The sequence below is a fragment of the Phlebotomus papatasi genome, chromosome 3 (assembly GCF_024763615.1).
Source record: "Phlebotomus papatasi isolate M1 chromosome 3, Ppap_2.1, whole genome shotgun sequence".
In the NCBI taxonomy this organism is placed as follows: Eukaryota; Metazoa; Arthropoda; class Insecta; order Diptera; family Psychodidae; genus Phlebotomus; species Phlebotomus papatasi.
Window position 1 is genome coordinate 9040464 of NC_077224.1, and position 15799 is coordinate 9056262.

At 32.7% G+C, this 15799-nt stretch overlaps 1 protein-coding gene across 2 annotated transcripts; it reads right to left on the reverse strand.

Moving 5' to 3' along the window:
* Positions 1–1442: 1442 nt before the first annotated feature.
* LOC129806629 (aromatic-L-amino-acid decarboxylase) lies at positions 1443–14563 on the reverse strand. 2 transcript variants are annotated; one of them, XM_055855352.1, is made up of 5 exons: positions 14157–14563; positions 13779–13864; positions 7673–7907; positions 2521–2770; positions 1443–2457 (listed from the first exon to the last, which is right to left on the reverse strand). In XM_055855352.1, the coding sequence occupies exons 1-5, from the start codon at positions 14175–14177 to the stop codon at positions 1571–1573; spliced, it is 1479 nt and encodes a 492-aa protein (XP_055711327.1). In that variant the 5' UTR covers positions 14178–14563; the 3' UTR covers positions 1443–1570. The 2 variants fall into 2 exon arrangements, with proteins under 2 accessions (XP_055711327.1, XP_055711328.1); XM_055855353.1 differs by having other exon boundaries at positions 14343–14562.
* Between the last annotated feature and the right edge of the window lie 1236 nt (positions 14564–15799).

Consider the following 15799-nt stretch of genomic DNA (forward strand, 5'->3'; position numbering starts at 1 on the left):
AGAATATTTGATTCCATAGTGGGCTGAAGCTTCTCTCAGCGTCATCCTTCTGTTTTGGATGTTCACTAAAGCTTCCAAGATGTGGCTTTCGCTGATGCTTGCCCTTTCCGTTTTTCTTTTGTAGGTTCTCATCTCGATCTTTGCTTACACTGAACGACTTTGCAACTTTCCACTGAAATAATTACTAATACTTTCCGCGCGTTGCGCTGCTATCGCAATGTTACATAAAAATAGTGTTGTCAGAGGTAAATCAAAGTAGCCCCATATTGCATTTCAAAGTAACCCCACGCGACAATTTCACAAAGACAGTATCATCTGAGTCAAAGTTTTTATAATGATATTTTATTAAAATTAACCACCTATCACCTGCAGTAATGTTTTTTTTTTGGTAGTGATTGTAATAGTGAAGAAATTAAACTAAAACTATGGGTTCAATATTACAATTTTCGACTATTTTTTGAAAAATGCTCCTAGAACCTAAATCCAATGAACTAAACTCACCACTTTATCACCAATTATGGATCTTTAGATATGTTATCATTGCATTATGGTAAGGCCAAGCTTCATTGAAAAATATACGAGAAAAACACACATTTCAAAGTAACCCCATCTCAATGTAGCCCCACCTCCCCCTAAAAATATTTCTGATAGAAATAAAAATGTTTAATTTTTTATCTCATACTTAGAGATTAATAATCAATTTTATTTCTACAGTAGAGTCATTTATTGTCAATCAATTATTTAAAGCACAGTAGAGTCTCGCTATAGTCCATATTTGGTTCCAGATTTGACACTGGGGTCGCACTATAGTCCACATCATTTTTTAAAATTATCAACGACCTTTAGTATTGAAATTGTTCTTTGCGATTGAACTTTCTTTGCGATTGTGGTACTTGCCCTCGTTCTCTTCATTATGGATCACAATTATCACAACTACTCAATTAAGTTTGAAAAAATTTTTAAAATAATTATGACAACATTGCATATCGCGTACTAAAAAACATAACCTCAGTAATTTGAAATCAACGGTCGATAAATTGTGGACTATAGAGCGATGGCCTATAGCGGGACTCTACTGTATTTGGATTTTTTGGACACGTATTGAAATTTCGAACCCAACTGTATCGGTCTTAATCGGTAATGAACCGGTTAAATACCGATTTTTTTTATTTTGAAATGCTTTTGTAATTTATGAATCAATGTCATCTCTAGAGTAGACCAGTAAACACCAAAAGATTATGAGAAAAACTAATTCACTAATTCCAAAATGTTCGGGAGTTTGACGCGATGACCAGGCACTGTAAGTACATGAAACGACTGCAGCAATATCCAAGACGCACACCAGCAAAATGTTTCCCGCCAAAAATAAATCGCTTCCAGAGCTTTTCTTCCTTTCCGTATACATAATTTATAATTTATTGAGATTTAGGACATCAGCTATATACACAGAAAGCTTTTATTGTCTCCTTAAATGTCTATAAATATTTCACAAAGAAGAAAAAAATTGTTCCCAATCAATTTAAAGTGTTACTCATCAAAATGGTGCATGAATGTATGAAATTCGTCTAGCTTAGGCATGTCCGTTCTTCATTTTCTTGTCCGAGAGCACCTCATCAGCGGCTTCTGCCACTTCCTTCCACGTGAAGTCCATGTCCTCTGACACCGTGAAGCGCGAGCAGACGGCCATTCGGAGGAAGAAGACTTCATTGATCTTCGAGGGTACCATGTGAATTTTTCCACGGCCATTGATGCGCTTCAGGAGGGTGTCATTGAGCTCATTGGATCCCTTGAGGCGGAAGCAGACCAGTCCCATGGTCACATCGCCCACAATCTCAAAGCGATCATCTGCCCGGCAGAGAGCTTCGAATTTCTTGGCGAATCCACAGTGACGACGGATGTGAGCCTGGAGATTCTCAATTCCGTACAGACGCAGCACAAACCAGAGTTTGAGGGCTCGGAATCGACGTCCCAGTGGAATCTGCCAGTGACGGTAGTCAGGAGCTGATCCCTGCATGTCATGCTTGAGATAGAGTGGGTCCACATTGAAGGCATCCACGACCCAACGTGGATCCTTGAGCCACATGGCTGAACAGTCGAAGTTCACCAGCATCCATTTGTGAGGGTTGAAATTGAAGGAGTCCGCCGTCTCGATTCCCTTCATGAGATACCTGTACTCTGGGCAGATGAAAGCCGATCCTGCATAGGCAGCATCCACATGCACCCAAACATTGTGCCTATTCCCAATTGGACCAATCTCATCCAGGCAGTCGAAGGCACAGGAACTCGTGGTGCCAAGAGTGGCGACAATGTAGAAAGGTATCAATCCTGCCGCCAAGTCATCCCGAATTGCCGCCTCTACTGTTTCCCCACGGAGTCTGTTCATGCCATCAGCCTTCAGGGAGCGCAATTTAACCCCTCCCAGCAATCCTGCGCGCTCCACAGACGAATGCGCCTGAACTGAATGCGGAAAACCACGTAAATCGATACATCATGAAAAGTGGAAATTGAGTTATTACTCACGTGAACAGTATCCCACGAGTTTTGACACAATTGTCGCCTCATCCCATTCAGGATGTTCCTCCTTGACGCGCTGCATCGTCTTGGCTTTGGCGCCCAGGAGAGCGACGAGTGTAGCCTCACTGGCTGTGCCCTGAATCACGCCGCCACCTTTTCCTCCTGAGCATGCCAGGAATTCTGCGGGGAGATCCAGCATCTTGCCGAGCCAGTCCAGCATCACCACCTCAAGTTCTGTGCAAGCAGGGCTGGCGATCTGAAAATTAATTAAAGGGTTTTTCTCTTAATAAAATTGCAAACTTCGAATGATTTATTTGCCTAAAAAGAACTGATGAACAGGATTAATAAAAAAATCATTCATATTGATAAGTTTTAATAAATAATCAAATTTAAAGCAAGTTCTGAGTTAGGCTACTCGGCCTTACAGCAAAAAGTACAACGTAACTGAGTTGTTAATTTTCAGCGTCTACTGCCGTCTTAGCACTGATAGCCTACCCCCGAAACAAATATTGCACAACTCTTTCATAATACATTATTATTTAATTCTTAGGTAATTTCCATACGGGATAATCATTATTTAATTAACTTTGGTAAATAATTTAATTTGATTTCTAAAAATTAAGTAAACGTTAAGTTGATCCAAATTGTGCTTCAAACCCAATACAATCATCTTTGGATTTTTCTAAAAAGCGACAAAACAGCATTAAAGTTTTTATAAACCAACTTAAAACCAAAAAAAGTATAATTTTTCTTGTTTTTAGAGTTATTTTATCTATTTATTTTATATATAATTTAAAAATTTAAAGAGAAAATTGAAAAATTTGAAATAAAAAATATAATAAAATATAGTATTATATTTTTGATAAAATGCGACAATTAATTAAATAGGTATGGGAACTGGTGAGCGTCGTGTAAGAAGAAGCACAAATATTTCAAATTCTTCCCAAAGCTTTCGGGTCGGACTCCAAGCCTTTCTCAGTGACTGGAGTGGAAAAGAGCACTTTTTATTCATCAAATTATTTTATAATAATTCTCTGATGAACTGGTGCAATTGATTTTAGAGGGATGTCTCCGGTGATTGCCAATGAAAATGTTAGTCACCCTAAGATGAAAACACTTTTTTGGTTTTGCCCAGAGCTTTCGATCCTGATGGGGATCCACTGAAGAAGATCCCCATCAGGATCGAAAGCTCTGGGCAAAACTAAAAAAGTGTTTTCATCTTAGGGTGACTAACATTTTCACTGGCAATCATCGGAGACATCCCTCATTTTAAAATAATTTAATTTAGTTACTCAAATTTTTAGTCTTTTCTTGCTTTGTCAAAGGGTCTTTTGGTTCACAGGGCATGTGATCTGGGCGATCTGTGGCACTGCACTTAATTTTCTACTAATTTTAAGAATTTTTAACGATTTTTCTCTCCTTGTGTATCTTTCTTGAGATTTCTTTGTGAGACTATATTATACTCTATTATAATTTATTTATTAAAATTATTCACTTCATATGTATGTTCTTTTACTTTTTTATTTTTTTTATTTTAGATTAATCTTTTTGTTAATTAAATTATCTTTTAATTAATTAAATAAATATTTTAACTTCATTTTTAAGTATTTTTATAAATTTTTATTAGAATTTGTTAAAAGTTTTTGTTTTTATTAAAAGAATAGAATTTGCTCTTTACATCATTGTACCGTTCATTCCAAATTACAGAGGCACAATTCTAGACTAGGAGCTAACTTCAGGTGAAAGAGCTTGCATCGCCTTTTTCTGTATTTTCTCTCTCTTTCAGAGTAAAAATTATTATAGATAAATTTTTCTACCTAAACATGTAACGTGTAATTCAATAAGTCTGTAGGATGACAAATAGTCTTGTTATCTCGAATCAGCCATCTTTTAAATGGTATGTCTAAAAATTTAACAAAAGTTAGACAATTTTGGTTCTAACCGTTCTGACGATTTTCAAGTTACAAACTGTTAGTAGTAGCCAACCTAAGTTTCTACTTAAACGGAATATTCTGTGTATCGTGTTTTGAACTAAAAACTGTTTACGTAAGAAAACAATAATCCAAGCTAGAAAATTATTAACCGGACTTTTCACCCTTAATTAGGGAGATTCAGATTTTGTTTTAGTACTTTCAACATTGTAGCATAAAAAAATGGCGTTGAATGATCTCCATATTTCAGAAATCGTCAAAAAAAAATGTTATTGTGTTGAACGACCACGTAGTAAAATTAAGGGATTCTATTAAAATCACAAAGATGTAGAATGACCGTTTATTTAACATCCAACATGACATTTTGGGCATGAAGAAGGTCTTCGATCGTTGGATACCGCATTTGCCCATTTTAAACCAAAACCTAGAAACCAAAAATAAAATAAAATTGCACAAAATTGCAGACTAGGACTCAAGGAAGTTTTAAACGACTATCAATATTACTCAAATTACAAATTTATATCTGAAGTTACGACCTAATATTTTTGAGACCTTTCGAAATACTCCATTTAGGACGAGACGAAAAATTCGGATAATCGTACAAAATGTTATATCGACTTTTATCGGTGTTCTCTCGACAAAGAAAATTTAATTTGACAAAAATAATATTTTTTCGCTTCTCACGACCTGTTAGCACCTGAATGACCTGTTAGCAATAGTTGCGCCCCTGTAATTTCAAATAAGCAATATAATTAGAATATTTTCTCGTCCTTTTGTTAAATCTATTAAAGTTACTTTATTATTTACTCATTCTGAACTCAAAAGTATGATTAAATTTTATCAGTTGAACCGTTTTTGTATTACCGTTTAATTGAAAATGATTAAAGAAAGATTAAATACTAATTTAAGAACAAGACATATCAGAAGCATATAAAATTTCAATATTCAAATTCTTCAATTTTTAAATTTCATAATTTTAAATCACAATTTTTAATTTTTTATTATGAACATTAATAGATACATTGAAAACCTTTTTTGAACGAGATATCAAAAGTTTAATTTCAAGTATTTAGTACATATTTTAACCATTTAAATACTGGAGTGAATTAAGGATCTTATAAAATGAAATATTTCATTTTAAAAAATACCTTGTCCGATTTATGTGAATAGTCTGTTTCTTAACATGCTTACAGTACAGGAAAATTTCCCTAATTAATAACCGTGGAATATCTAAAATTAGTTAAAAAAAATCTATAATTCAGATATAAATAACCTAATTTTAATATTTTTCTGACGCTTCTTATAAAATAAATTTTGCAAATATTTCCGAATTAATAAGTTAGCACTTAAGAGGACAAGCTCTATAAAGAAGAGAAACTATTGATTTTTGGATTTTATAAAACGACAGACCACTGGATTCAGGATGCTTATAAAAAATGTTTAAAAGTGTGTGATTAAAAATCAAAATCTCCAATTTTACGTTTTGCTTAGGCATTAAAATTCTGAAATTATAATTAGGTTATCTCAGACTTATTTTAAAATAAATTTCTGGCTAGAACTGCATGTCCAACAACTTCTAATAAGACACATAAAATTACTTATCAGTTAGATATAACCTTTAAATAGATATCGTATAAAATAATGAACATAATATTTGTTTTTCTAGTTTTGACAAAATACTTCGTTCAGGATCATTGTCTTTTAGACACAATTAACTAACGATGAATGTTTTTCGAATGAATGATAATAAAGAAGCAGAAACGCTAAATAATTTTCGTTTGTATTTCACCCACTTCACAAGAATAAAAACACATTTCAGCATGAATATTATCAAGATTAGTCATACGTTTTTTTCCGGATTTAAAATTCTTTATTTACGATTTTTAGTTAATTCTTTATCAAAAAATCACATACATATCCATATAAAATTATTCGTATAATCCTTTCTTTCACATAATAAGTCAAGTATCCAATAAGTATATAAATATTTAATCTTAAAAAATATTTTCCTTCCATTTCGTTGACTGGCTCAGATCTTGAATGCATTACAAGTTTGAAAATGCTTCAACTTTAGCCATTCATAAATTGCGATTCGGCTATAGTATTCTACGGTATAAAATTTTTAATTATATGTTAATTATGGAAAATGCTTTGCTCTTTCTAAATTGTGTGAGTCTTTCAGTCGCATCATATTGTATGATAGGTTCAAGCTTTGAAAGCTTTAAATGCTTTTAACCCATGTTGAAAAATGATTTAAATTATTTTTTATACTTCCAATTTTTTTGCAAAATTCTTTTGGGAATAAAAACTACATTACTCATACGTAATATTTTTCATTAGACTGAAAATTATTATTCATTGTTACTATCAGAAAAATTACTTAAAGTTTCGAGCTATTTTTGTCCCTATACGAAGAGGTAAAAAATGCACCGAATCAGACTCTGTTAAGCTTTTCAAAGTTAGATGTAAAACTTTTCACAAATTTTGTATATTGGTTTAATTTTTATTGTTGATTTTCGGTCCGTAAAAAGTGTCTCGTCGTTAAAGGGTTAAAAGTCCAGCTAGCCAATCACGATGAGAGACATGATTTAAATATTTTTCAGAATAAATATATATTATTACATTTTAATACTATTCTGTACTTGTAATCAATTGCCAATACGTTTTGGCTAATTCATTTCTTTATCTTAAGAATCTATCTTAGGCCAAGAACAATCTAATATTCTTGATACGGGGGAAGTTTTTTTTTAATTACTTCTTGCTTCGATTTGCTTAACAGAGCAAAATTAGACTGTGCTAAATGCTAAATACAGATGTTGTATTGTATTTTGCAAAAAACCGGTATGTGATAATCAATTATTCGTGGTCTCTTAACAAACCAATATCATATAAAAGAAATCTATTACAAAACAATTTGTAAAGTTGATACTTGCAAGCCAAGTTATTCATGTTTTTTACAAGTGATAAATTAAAAAAAAAGTGCGATTTTATTTTTAATTGCTCCTTTAATTGACCTATCCTACAATTCTTTTTATCTTTTATTTCTTTTACTTTTTTTAGGTGTTTTAATTTTATGTGCATGTAAAAGTATCATTACTTTACGTTTCGCACTAATTTCAGTCTTTAAGTTTATGTCTTTGGTACGGTTTTCCACATAAACCTTGAACTTTGTTGAGAGTTTGTGAATCAGGGGGCAGAGTTAAAGGGATTGTGAATCCGTGACTTACCCAAGTGAAGCCAATGCAGGCGATAGCTCCGCTCAGCATATCAGCTACAATCGCGGGGTAGGAGTTGGCGGTGGGGAAGTAAGCATGGAATCGCGGACTGTGCCAGTGGGTGACTCCAGGCATCACCACTCGTTCCACATCCGCCATCACGTCCTGCCAGCTTTCTGGCTTCTGGGGAGCCTCGCCAGGGATCAGGGGCCGTAAGTAGCCCGGCTGAACAGTGGGCAGAACGCGCCTGGAAAGAGACGCAGAGTGAGAGAGTGTAGGTCAATCAAGAGGTCATTTGAATTGAAGAACCTTGATTATTTGTGGTGAAGGGGCGACAATGCCATGGAAGTCTCAAGAATGCTTCTACACGTAAAATATGTCTCAATTAATTCCTTATCATTAATTTAATAGATCACGAATTTGTTGGAAAAACTAAGCCATGTTTGGAGAAGTGTCTCATGTTACTCCAGGGTCATGTAGGATTTATGAGAAATGTTCAAATGCAATTAAAAGTAATGTAAAATACCACAAAGCATTTCTTTTCTCATAATCTATTTCCGAAGACGAAAGTTTGTGATTTGATTTCAATGAACTTGGAATCTCTCAAATCTTGTGAGTCACTGACACTCTTTGAGCATGATCAATAAAATCTGACTGTCGAAAACCTCCTGAAAGGTCATCCAACACTCAAGATAGACAGATATGTAAATCACACAACTAAAAAACTGAAAGTTAACCCTAGTCATTTATTTACTGAAATAACACATTTTTTGCAATTGTTTTATTGCAACAATTTTTTTTATGCTTTTCCATTATTTTTTGAATGAGTTAATTTATACCAAACAATGACTAAGGAAATATTTTAAGAAAAGTAATTCAATCTGCTATAGCTGTTGTGATTCAATTTTATTAAACAATTTGTATAGAAACCAACGGCCCTGAGAACTGCTTATAAAATAGGTAACTGATTTGAAGTAGCTGATATTCTTGAATTAGGAAATTGCATCTTAATTTTTGCAATAAAATTTAAACTAATTAAATACAGTTTAATTTGAAACTTGTCTCTCTGAGAAAAATCTTCCTGTCAAATTTTAAATAAAGAACTGAAAATTACTTAATTTATTAATGAAAGCGAATAATATTGGTATATTCATTGATAGTTATTAACGATATACCAAAAGACACTCAATAAGATAAGATTTCCTTATGCTAAAAAGGCGATATTGAAAGTATTTTACAAAATAAATCAACAAGGAATTGTGATATAAAAATATTTGTTTAATGATAAAAAAAAAATTGAAAACACTTGTTGTTCATAATTTCTCTTTAATGTTAAAAAAAAGTTATATAAAAGCAAAATAGTATAAATAATTTTGGATTAAATATTGAAAAATTTATTGCCTTCCCTTAATGTGAGATACTAAACTTGAAACCCCTTATTAAATATTTAATATATGTTTCGTAGACCAAACAAAGTTTAATAAAAGAGAGTATTAGGGTAAGTGTGCCAAATTTCGGACAGTTTCTAATTTCAGCCACTTTGAGTGTAAAGCAGTGTCTACATCTTTATTAATTTTTCAGTATTTTAGGAAGTGATTTAAAGAAAACAAAAATGGCAAACTAGTTGTCAAGTTGTCCGAATCAGTTGTCCGAAAAGGAAGTAACGAAAAATATCAATATGAATTAAAAATATTGCATTTCAAACGGAGGACTTCGGTGCTTATTTGCAACTATTCCGAAATTCGGCACACTTACCCTAAATCTTCAAAAAAAAATCTAAATTTATTCTATTTGTTGATCTAAAAAATGCAGTTGATTTTGTTCAATTAATATTAATTTCTGTATAAATTAAGTTAATCATGTATCGACTATGAAAGTTGTATCGTTAATCCCAAAATAAAATAATTTTTTGAAAATTACTTGACGCGTTTTACAAATTATCTCTAATGCATGCGTTGCAAAGCGTGTAGGGGGAAGTGGGGCACCTTTGAAAGTGGGGCAGCTTTGAAATTGGGATTTTTCTTCTATTTTTAAATAAAATTGAGCCTTATCGAACGATCATTTAGCTGCACAAACAGATTGAAAAGCTAAATTATATCACGATAAGGCTCAATTTTATTTAAAAATATGTAAAAAATCCGAATTTCAAAGGTGCCCACTTACAAATGTGCCCCACTTTCCCTTATACGAAAAATTTTGGCCAACGCTTGATATGAGCAGTAGGTTTTGGATTTTGTTTTTTCTTCAATGTCGTTTGAAGAGAATTTAATGAGCTTTCTTTTGATGAAAATCTTCTTGAAAAATATTGAGTTTTGGCTGAGTAATTGTAAAAAGATGGAGACCATGCGAAGATTAAAAGTTAACAATCTCAAAAATCCAAATACGAGTAAGTGTTTCGCTCCACTGACTGTCCGAAAGATTATAATTCGGTTAGCTGGGAGGTGTTTCATCTTCTAAAAACAGTGTTTAAGAATATTACATTCTTTTGACTATAGCTCCGCTTAGTTTTGAAATAAATATTTATATCGACCTTAACAACCTAATTCATATACAGCATAATCTGAAAGTTCTTTAAACCCAATTGAACCCTTAAGCTTAAACAAAATTAGACAAATTTTGTAATAACTAAGCTGAAATTTAAATAACAATTTTATAGAAGTGAAAGATTCCCCATAAAAGCTATGCAAGCCATTGTGAGGAGACCTCGACATCAGGGCAGACCTAGCTTGCCTTGGAACGCTTTAGGATTGAACCTGAACATCTTCCTGAAGTAGCGGAGGATCGACAGGCGTGGGTGTTAACCTTGATGTCACGAGCTCGCGACCCCAATAGGGATAAACGGTTGAAAATAATGATGATAATTTTAAAGAAGTGTTCTTTAAATTTAAATTTGCAAAAACATTTTAAAACGTTATTTTCTGAAAATTTTGAGATCATCTTCTAAATAAGTATCAAACCATACTAACTTGAATGGAAATTCTCTAATTTAGATGCTAAACGCTTCACTTAAGGGGTTACTTGGGTACCTTGGGTAGGGTGGCGGTATTACTTATGGCTAGTCACTTGTGGCCACCTCGCAGATATCTTCAATTTTTGCCTACAAATTAATTTCGAAGAACCACAAAATTGGGAATATTTGATGTGCTATCATTAAATGAAACTTTTAAACTGATTTACTTTATATTTCGGTAGAATTTTAATTATTTTGTGTGAATTATTTCACAGATGCGCCCGACGATCAAATATACGTTAAATCGTTAAGAAATTTACTAACGATCTCACAATTTTTAATGACTAAATTTTATATATCTTGAAATAAAAATATTTAGTTCTATTTTTCAAAATTTATTTTCTTAGTAACTAAATTTCCATTTACTACTTGATTTTGATGATTTTTGAAACAAAAGATGTAAAATAATGACAAAGGTTATAAGTTGTTATGACCAATTTGATAAAATTATTAACTTGTGGCCACAGGCACAATTTAATAACTTTTCTTTTGTATTAAAACTATTTTATTACTAAGTTTATTTTAGATCATTTGAAATTGTGGCCATAAGTTATTCCATGAATGGTCATAAGTTAGTAAAAGATGCCACAAATTATGAATTTTACATGATTGGAAAAATCACATATTTTCCGGGGTTTGAGGGATTTTCCTAGAAAAATCATTTGAAAATATCGAAAGAAACTGTATGAAAGAAATTACATTTTTAATTGCTCAAAAGGATCAACAGCTGTAAGGAAATATGTCCTTAATGTGGCCATAAGTGATGCCTGTACCCTATGAAAGAATGAAAACCGGAAAGTAAAGTAATTGTTTTTTTTTTAAATAGTTTCCAAATATTAAGTCCCAACAGCCGAACTTTTAAAATTTGTAAATTAAAATATCAGTAAATAGAGTACTTAGCCAAGTAGAGAAAACATTGACAATTTCGGGTGTTAATATTTTTTTCCTAACGATTAGGCAACACAAGCCCTTATTGTAATATTTCATGCTTAAAATATCGACAATATGGTGATTTTTATATGCTATTTAAATTACTTAGATGTCATTTTATTACATGGAAATTTGTATAAAGCTTTAACTTATGTGATATACAAAGTAACAAAGTAAGAATAATTTACCTATTAATGTTAGATCATACGCCAAATGTTAGTGCAAATAAAAATAAATTGAATAAATAACTCTACCGGTCGAATTGAGAAACCGGTCGACTTTAGGGCACTTTACCTTAAGACTGAAATCTATAGTTAATAAGATATTGTTTGAGTTACTAACACTCTTTATAAAGTATGGTTGATTGATGAAAAATTCGATGGTGAAAAGGTACACTTTTAACTTTTCTGAGAAATTAACAAATTAATATTTGTGAATATGAATGGATTTTCGCTTCATTTGGAGCAAAATTAACTAAATAATGAAACTGATATAGAAAATACATAGATAAAAATTTAATACTGTATTTATCATGGAAAAAAATTATGTTTCCATTTGGAGTAGCGAAAAGTTCCCATTTGGAACAGGTTTTGAATTAGCTTAATTTACCCTAAATCTTTTGACCCTAGCAATAGAAAAAATAGCATGAGAACCCAGAGACAAAATCACTGTTGCAGAGTGTTATTGTTAATGTATTCTGGGCAATGTTTCAAGTGATTTATAAAACAGTATTAATCGGTTTTGAAGCAGTTATGTACCGGTTATGAACCGATAATCGATATTAATTCGAAAATCAATTCTAATTACTCTTTATGGGATCTTTTGAGTGATTTACGAATCGGTTTAAATCGATTGACAACCGGTAAACGGTAAATGATACGAAAGTACTTTTGAGGTTAACATTTAATGTAGGTAAGTTTTTCAGCTTCACACAGTTTGGCTTCAAACACTTCATATCTTTTTCCTATATTCCTTTAATGAATTTGACCTAGTGGCGATATATTTTAATAAACTTTAAGTCTTGCATTTCCTGAAAAAAATTAGGACTGATTCATTAAAGGAATTTGTGAAAAATATAAAGTGTTTCAACTCCAAGCCAAGATGTGTGCGAAGGTAAAAAGCCCTCCTAATATCATCATTTTTTGGCGTTTTTTCTATCACTTAGAACCCAAAAAAATTTAGAATTTTGAAAATAAAGATCTTTGTTGCAACGAATCATCTTTAAATGTTGATTTAAATCTTTAAATGTTAATGAATTTATCTCAGAAGTGATAAGAAAATCTCGGAAGGAAACGTTTGCCATGCACTAATTACTTCTTAAGTTTCCTTTCTTTAAAGATTTATCTTTAAATGCTAATCTCATAAGAATCTTAAGAAGTGCCTCTATTTTTTATTAAATTTACTATCAGCTGGAAATTCTCATTGTACACGTTTATTTTATGCGTTCTAATTTATTCCAATCAACATCGTGCACACGCTTCAAACGACTATGTAAAGAGTTTTTTTTAATAACTCTTCTAAACAGTCAATATCGTCGTGCATTGTATACAAAAATGTTCTTTATCATATTTAGAAGAAAAAAAGGCAAATAAATACAAAAAAATCTACATTGTATTGTTGGGTAAATTGTCTGGAATTTATGCTAAAATTCTGAGTCAGTCATTGAACTAAAATCAACATGAGAAGTGATTACCATAAGACTCTCGCGAATTCAGAGAAATCTTCACCGAAAAAAAAAGACGATCAATTTATTTATTCACTAATCACAGCGATAAATTTGTTAAACATCTCGAAGAAATTGAAATAAAGAAAAAAACCCGGTGATCGTGTATTAATTGGTCGGAAGTTCAAACAAATGTGGGGAAATTTTGGCGCGAAAAGAGATCACCTGGCACATGGTAGGTAGAAAGAGATGAAGTAAAAACTACTCAGGTAGCACAAGAGGTGTTGAAAAAGCACCTTGACACACAAGGTAAATCCCGCGAGTAACAGGTTTTCTTGTGCAAATGCTTGTAAACAGCTAAATAAGAAAAAATATATATATAAAATTGAATTGAAATTCCCCAACAAATCTCACGTGAATTCTTTATTGATTGAGAGGGGGATTTTTCTTCTCAACTCTATGAATCATGAAAAACTTTGTATAATTTCCCAAAAAAAAAAACATCTCTCTCTCACCTTTCTCGGATATTTTCCAAATAATTCGCTATATAATCCACCATTTCTTTGGCAAACTCCTTGAATTCCGGCGCCTCCATGTCGATCTGGAAAAATTCAATTTTTGAGGTGCTTTTTCTTGTCTTCGGGGCACTATTAGCAATATTTTTTGGTCAATTTCAGACACATTGAGTATGATGGAAAGTGCATGCAGACCATCAAGGTTTAATTGCAAACAACACAAAGTTAGATTACGCAATCTCCCTCAGACAATAGATTTTGTACAGAAATCGAATTTGCAGTTATTAAAACACATGAGATTTTTTTTTCATGCTCTCAATTTGTTTCTTTGGCCCCAAAGTAGCCCCAAGAGCAATGAAATGGCCATAAATTACTCACAGATCGATTTTCCTCCATCATTTAAGGCCTCCCAAAAATTCCACCCTGGTTAGTTTCCTTCGCTAAGCAAGCAATAAGGATTAAATGTGTTAATTCAACCCCTCCTCACGCATAAATTCCACCCACTTCAATGGTTAATCAGTTAGTACCAAATTAATACCAAAAAAAAAGACCACAAAAATTCACCTTTAAGGTAGGATAATCACTGGAATGGGCTTAAGAATAGAGAATGAGGAAACAGAAGGAAAAAAAAGAGAAGCACTTGAGATTAGAGCAGCAGCATAAAAGATACTCTGCAGATAAATCACATTCACTATTACACTGAAAATCCACAAATTGTTCGGCTGCCACTCCACATTGAGTGTTTGGAAGGTACTGAAAGCTACTGCTGGCCGTGACAGACTTTTAAAGCTCACCCGAGAGTCTGGTGTGTGGAGAAGAGAGGGCTTTTTGGGTAGCCACGAACCAATACAATCGCACTCTGGGCAACATCTCAAAGAGTGCGCACAGATTTGTGCACAAATTCTATTTGTGACGTCACAGGAGAGCTTTCAAGCGGACTCAGGGGGAGGATGGGATGGGTGTGGGTGGGAAAGCTCACCCATCCATCGTATTCAACAGTTGAAGAACACTAAAATCACACACAATATCGAGTGCTTAGGGGGAACCATCCCGCATACGATTTTTCCTCCTTCAGAAGACAGAGATTGTGTGCTGAAGAAGAGGAAATGGGCCACAGGGACGCATTCAGGGGATCTATTGCACAGTAAAGAAAAAAAAAGATTACAAAGATAATCGTTGGTTTGCTTTTTTACGACGATTGTTCTTGTAAAATTACACAAAAATGCATTTCAGCAAAATTCGTAATCTGAAAATGTGTAACTTAAATTTTATGTAATGGTAAATTGTGTAATCAACTGCGACTGATTACACAGTTGTGTACATTTTCTTACACATTTCGTGTAAAATTACACAGTTTTCAGACCAGGGCCGTGGAGTTGAATTTAAGGTACACAGTAAAAAAAATTTACAATGATAATCGTTGGTTTGCTTTTTTACCACGATTATTCTTGTAAAGTTACTCAAATTATGTATTTGAGCAAAACGAGTAATCTGAAAATGTGTAATTTAAATTTCAAGTAATCGTAAACTGTGTAATCAATTAAATGATGAAATATCGTACTTTTTAAGTATTGTTCTGTTGCTAATGCGAAAATAGAGAGAATACTGTAACGCAAGTGGTTTTTTACGTCTCAGGAGGGTATCAAATTTCACTTTCTTGTTTTATATTACTCCTTTTTTCATTGTACGGCGAAATGAGCGAATAATTACACAGCTGTGTACATTTTGTTACAGATTTCGTGTAACATTACACAGTTTTCAGACAAAATGTGTAGAAATTACATGAATGTGTACCAGTACACACAATTACACGTTTAATGTAAAATTTACAATGAAAATCATGGTAAAGCAGCCAAAAATTTTTTGCTGTGTAGGGCATCAGTTGTTAAAGGCAGGGCATTAATCAAAATTTTTGATTGATCTATTTTGGTTGTCAAAAAAAAATTATTCAAAGTCATATTGAAAAAATATATTATTCTAATTCTTCGATACATTCACTTAAGGGGTTACGTGGGTCAAAA